At 45.2% G+C, this 6,000-nt stretch overlaps 1 protein-coding gene across 2 annotated transcripts in view; it reads right to left on the reverse strand.

Annotated features, from left to right (window-relative positions):
- Acly (ATP citrate lyase) overlaps positions 1 to 6,000 on the reverse strand; it is a 47,963-nt gene that overhangs the window by 19,684 nt on the left and 22,279 nt on the right. For both annotated transcript variants that reach the window (XM_059271780.1, XM_059271779.1), the window contains 3 exons: positions 5,323 to 5,464; positions 4,875 to 5,043; positions 2,541 to 2,645 (listed from right to left, as the gene is read on the reverse strand). In XM_059271780.1, coding sequence (XP_059127763.1) covers positions 2,541 to 2,645; positions 4,875 to 5,043; positions 5,323 to 5,464 — 416 coding nt within the window. The remainder of the gene's footprint in view (positions 1 to 2,540; positions 2,646 to 4,874; positions 5,044 to 5,322; positions 5,465 to 6,000) is intronic.

Raw genomic sequence — 6,000 nt, forward strand, 5'->3', positions numbered from 1 at the left:
AATCCTTCACTTATTACAAAAGTCCTAGTTTTAGGGATGGTAACACAGCATCCTCTTATCCAGCATGCATGAGGCTTCAGGGAATTTTTTTTTTTTTTTTTGAGGCAGGATCACACAAAGCAGCCCTGTTAGCCTGAAACTCATTATGCAGACCAGGTTAGCCTTGAACTAACAGAGATCTGCCTGCTTCTGGCTCCCAAGCACTGAGATTAAAGGTCACCAAAACCGCACCCAGCCTTAGCTTCAAATTTTTATTTAAATTTACTTATTTTCATTTTATGACTATGGGTATTTTTGCTTGCTTTGTATGCAAACACTGCCTGCAGAGGTTCAGAAGACGGTGGCAGAGCCTTGAACTGGAGCTACAGAGATTGTGAGTTGCCATCTGGTTGATGGAAACACAGCCTGCAGCCTCCACAACAGCAACAAGTGCTCCTAACTAACCATCTCTCCAGCCCCAATTGTTTCACACAACAATTAAGTTAAAACAAAGAACAGTTTCTTCTAGTGTGAAATTCTGAGACAAAAGTCAGCCCCCAGGACGGGCGGCGGCAGCACACACCTTTAATCCCAGCATTTGGGAGGCAGAGCCAGGCTGATCTCTGTAAGTTCGAGGCCAGCCTGGCCTACAGAGCAAGATCCAGGACAGGCACCAAGACTATACAGAGAAACCCTGTCTCAAAAAACAAAGCAAAACAAAACAAAACAAAAAATCAGCTCCCAGATAGCTTTTTTTCTTTGGCTTATAGTTAAAGGAATAATTAAGTACCACATTGTGGTTGCATTTAAGGACAAAAATATTAAAAAAACAATTATCTTCCCATTAACTCCTTGTAACTCTGAAGGTGTAACACTGGGAAGAGGCCCTTTAAAACCTGGGGCCCAGGAGGCTAGGGAGGTTAAGAGCACTCACTCCCAAAAGCATGAAGAGTGGAGTTTAGTCAGTTTTTTTAACAGGCATTGTCCTCTGATACATCTAACCCCAGCACTGAAGGAGGCAGAGACAGGAAGATCACTGGAGCCAATAAAACCTAGAAGCTCCAGGTTCAAGCAGAGACCCTGCTTCAAAGGAATAGGTAGAGAGTAACAGGGAATCCTTGACAGCCTTCTGGCTTCATATATATATATATCATAACCGCTCCCCACCCCACAAAACAAATAAGTAAATAAAACTTAAAACTAACTAGGGTTTGGCAGTGTGGCTCAGTAGTACTGCACTTGCTTGGTATAAGGGGTCCTGGGTTCCATCCCTAGCATTTCAAGTAAAATAAAAAAAAAAATCTACCTGGGAATCATTAAAACAGCAAGTATTTCTGAAATCTTTTACCCAGGATAGTCAAAAAGCAAGCCTGGGCTAATGAGATGGCTCAGCAGGTAAAACTGCTTGTCTGAGTTCGACAATCTCAGTTCAATACCTAGAAGCCATGTGGAAAGGACCGAAGCAGAAAGCTGTCCTCTGACCTCCACACACACCATGGAACATGTGCCCCGCCACCCCTGTCCAATAATCATAAAATAAATGCCTTAAAACATGCAAAGGGAGGGCTAGTGACATGGACCAGTGGGTAACAGTGCTGGCCCCCAGGCCTGCTCACCTGAGTTCAACCCCGGGTCCCACACAGCAGGTGGACAGAGCTAACGCCAAAGTTGCCCTCGACCACCCACATGTGCACTTTGACATGTATGTGTACAGTTGTGCACACACACACACACATAATAAATTAAATACGTGTAATTAAAAAAAATCAGAGGAGCTTCCAGGATGAAGACAGAAGGAACTCTTGTATGCTGCCACCACTCAGAACATTAACTAGTCTAGTCACTCCACTCTGGAGTTTCCTCAATAAATAAAAAATAGAATTACCATATGAGCCAGTCATATTACCCGGGTATTTACCCAACAGACTCTAAGTCAACTTACCACAGAGGTACTTGTACATCAGTATTTACTGCTGCACTGTTCACAATAGCTGTTATAAAACCAACCTAGGTGTCCATCAAGAAGAATGGATAAGAAAAGTGTGGTATATGCACATAACAGAATCTTTTTTCAGCCATAAAGAATAAAATTAGGTTATCTATAGTGAGATAAACACAATTGGAGATAATCATACTAAGTGAATGAAGTCAGTTGCAGAAAAACAAATATTGCATGTTTTCTTCCATTTGTGGGTCCTGGATTTTATACAAGTACATAAAACCAGACACATACAGATGACATGAAAATAAGGAAGGGGCCTAATGAGGGTCGGAGAGAGAGGACATGACCAGGATTTTGCTCAAAGTACATTATATACTTGCATGAAAACAGATTTAGGTAATCCAGTATAACCAAATAAAAAAGTTATTAATAACAACAGAAGTGAGCTTCCTATCGGCATGGTGGATCATGCCTCTAATCCTAAGGCTGAGGCAGGAAGATTACCTTAAGTTCCAACCAATCTGGACCAGTGTGAGAACCCCATCTCCAACAACAACAACAAACAACAAAGAAGTATGCTTCCTGCAGTCCTGGGAAGACTTCTGGGGCGGACACTCACCGTGGCTGGCCCAATGATGGTCACTCCCTTCTGGTCGGCCTTCTTGATGAGCTTCCGAGTCAGGGCCTCGGGGATGCCTTCGGCTATGATGGCTATGGTCCGGATCTAGAGGATTAACAAAGCCCCTTCTGTAAACACGCCACCTTTGATAGACAAGGAGGCCTGAGGTCCAAGGCCCTCCTCCTAAGCCCAGTGTCCCCATCCAGGTTTCAAGAACAAAGTAAGGTGAACTTCAAACTCCTCTCAAAAGAAGAGGCATGGGGTCAGCTAGATGGCTCAGCAGGCAAGTGCACTCACTTGCTGCCAAGCCTGATGACCTGAGTTTGATGTCAAGGACAGATATGAGAGAACTGACTCCTGGAAGTTGTCCTCTGAGCTCCACATGTGTGCCACACACAGAAAAAAGGCACAGCGGTGGACATTGAAACAAACCTCCACAGGCCACGTGCAAATGCTTCCAAATCTCCGCTAGTCTGCAGCTACAGTCTCTCACCTAACCCTCAGACTCAGCTGACCCCTACCTGCCTTTCCCCCAAGTACCCAATGAGTCTTGTCTCTCTCCCCACAGGATGTGGCCAGTGCACACAGAAACAAGCTGCTCCCACAGCTGTCCAGACTGGGCTAGAGGAACTGAAGATCTAAGAACCATCTCTTTGGCTCTGGACCAGTTTGTAAAGGGACAAGACCACAGTTTAGGCTTTGTGGGTGTTGTGGTCGGTGTGGCAGGTTTCTAGTGTGTAAGTATCCATGCACAATACATAAATGATAGCAGTGGCTGCATTTTAATAAAACTTTATTTGTGAAAATAGGTGGGGGCTACATTTTGCCCTGAGTTGTTTGTGTCAAAGTCTGTTCTAGCCTGAAAAAGCAACTCATCTAAACAGAAGAACAATTTTGTATTCTCCACTCAGAAACTGAAATAACTGGGATCAGACAATTAGAAAACAAACAAAAAGCACTGGTCGATCAGGGGCTTTCACAGATCACTAACAGAAGGCAAATGTTGCAACAGAAGAAAGGGAGGAGGGGCAGGTCACAAAAGAACACAAATGGCCGCCAATGTTTCTAAAAGTTTGCTTTAGTTAATAGCCCAAGACATGCCGATTAAACAGAATATCAATTCACTACACAATTGTTTGGTGTTGGCAAGAAGAACCTGGAGCTGGTGGCACACCCTTAACCTCAGCATTAGGAAGGCAGATACAGGAGATCTCTGTAAGTTCCGGGCCAGCCAGGGCTAGATAATGAGGCCCTGTCTCAAAAGAAAACAAAACTAGAACTCCTACTAATGGGAGCCAGGGTGTGTTAAAAGTTCCAACCGGCCATTCTGATGCGGCAGCTCAACTTCTAAAAATCTGTGCTAGGTGATGATTAGGAATACATGCAAGGGGCTAGAGAGATGGCTCAGGTTAAGAGCACTAGCCCCTGTTCCAGAGGTCCTGAGTTCAATTCCCAATAACCACATAGTGGCGCACAACCATCTGTAATGAGATCTGGTGCCCTCTTCTGGCCTGCAGGGACACATGCAGGCAAAACACTGTATACATAATAAATCTTTGGGGCTGGAGAGATGGCTCAGTGGCTAAGAGCACTGACTGCTCTTCCAGAGAACACAAGTTCAATTCCCAGCATCCACATGGTAGCTCACAACTATCTGTAACTCCAGTTCCAGAGGATCTGGCACCCTCACAGACATGTATATTCAGACAAAACATCAATGAACATAAAAATAAAACAAACAAACAAACAAATAAATAAGAAAGAAAACAAAAAGGATACATGCAAATGTTCATCCAAGATGCTTGTGAGAAGACTGGAAAGAACAAAAGTCATGTTGCCAACCTACCTATTGGTACAGAAAGAGGTGTGGAGAGGGTATACTGAAACCTGATGACCATGTTTCTGAGAAATGGGGTGTGCTTTTTATGCCTTAACATCTGTCCTGAAATAACATATAATACGCTACAAGAAAGTGCTATTGGGGGCATGGTGCTGGGGCTCGAACCCAGGGCCTTACATTTGCTAGGCAAGTGCTCTTCTCTTCCACTGAACTACACTCAGCCCAAGAGAGTGCTTTTGATCCTGTTGTCAAGCCAGTCTGGGAAGAAGAGAGCTGGAATGGATGGCTGGATCATTGGTGACCCATGGAAGCAGCTACTGCTCACTCGGAACTCTCGGGTCACTGCTGAGAAGTGTAAGTCTCCAAGTACTTTCACCTAAACCTTAGCCTCTCCCAAATCCCAAGTCCTCTGTCCCAAGTGGTCATGACTGTGAATTCCATTCAGAAGCTCTTTCTGATTCCCCCACCCAAACATTCCAGTGTCCACCATCTACCTGTGCATAGCTCATGGTCTCCATGGTACTGTCATAAGCGGATCGCAGAGAGGCGAAGTTAATCAGCACATCTACCTCTGGGTGCTTCTTCATGGCATCAGCCATGTTCTTGAAGACAGGGATCAGGATTTCCTTGTGCCCCCAGTAAAACTTCTGCTTGTGATCTCCACTGCAAGAAAGTAGAGGAAGAGTAAGGACACCCTCAATCCATCAGGTCTGGGGAGGGAGAAACTGAGTGGAAGAACCTCCCCAAGAGAGGCAAGATCTGTGTTCTCAAAGGTTCCCCATCTGAAGGAAAAAGGGCCCCCAGGAACATGGACTGTCCCAATCTCTGGGGTGGGCAGATTCCTCTATTGTAAACAAGGGGAGCTAGCTGACCCCCAAGCTTCATTTAAAGATGAGAATCTCACTGAGTCACTTCCAGGCACCCTGCCTTGGCATGACTCACGTGAAAGGGTAGACCATGGCAGCTACTGAGGGCTCATCGCGGGAGCACACGTAGTCGAAGTCCAACATGCCTTGCACAGCCCGGGTCTGCATGCCCCACACGATAGCTTTGGTATGGCGGCTGAAGAGGGTGGCACTCTTTCCTGGGTGGGCAAAGACACAGCGAGTGCACCCAGAATACACACCTCAGGATGACCCCCAGGGGCAGCCTCCCCAAATCCCCATGCTGCATGTCCAGCTTGGTAGCTCTTCAAAACAGCAAACGGATGTTAAAATAACAAAGTCTGAGAAATTTGCCTCAAATTTTTCTAGAAGGAAGCAGCAGAGAGAGCAAAAATATCTAGTGAGACCTGCCTGGCTACAGAACAGTCCCATGGCGAACAGAAAAAGACTCCCCACACAGAAAAAGGGCCCCACGGCTGAAGATGCCGGAGAGAGTTCTTACAGGGCATGCTGAATGTCCCAGGTGAGCTAGGCTAGAGATAAAACTATATACACATGTGGTCTACATACTTAATAAAATTTATGTTCATTCTTTTGTGTTTTTAAATGCATTTATTTTATATCTTACACCTTATGTGTTTTGTCTCTACACATGTGTGTCTGATGCCCACTGAAGCCAGAAGACTGTGTTGAATGCCCTGAAACTGGAGTTACAGGTAGTTGTGAGCCACCACGT

The sequence above is a fragment of the Peromyscus eremicus genome, chromosome 8a, assembly GCF_949786415.1.
Source record: "Peromyscus eremicus chromosome 8a, PerEre_H2_v1, whole genome shotgun sequence".
Lineage (NCBI taxonomy): Eukaryota > Metazoa > Chordata > Mammalia > Rodentia > Cricetidae > Peromyscus > Peromyscus eremicus.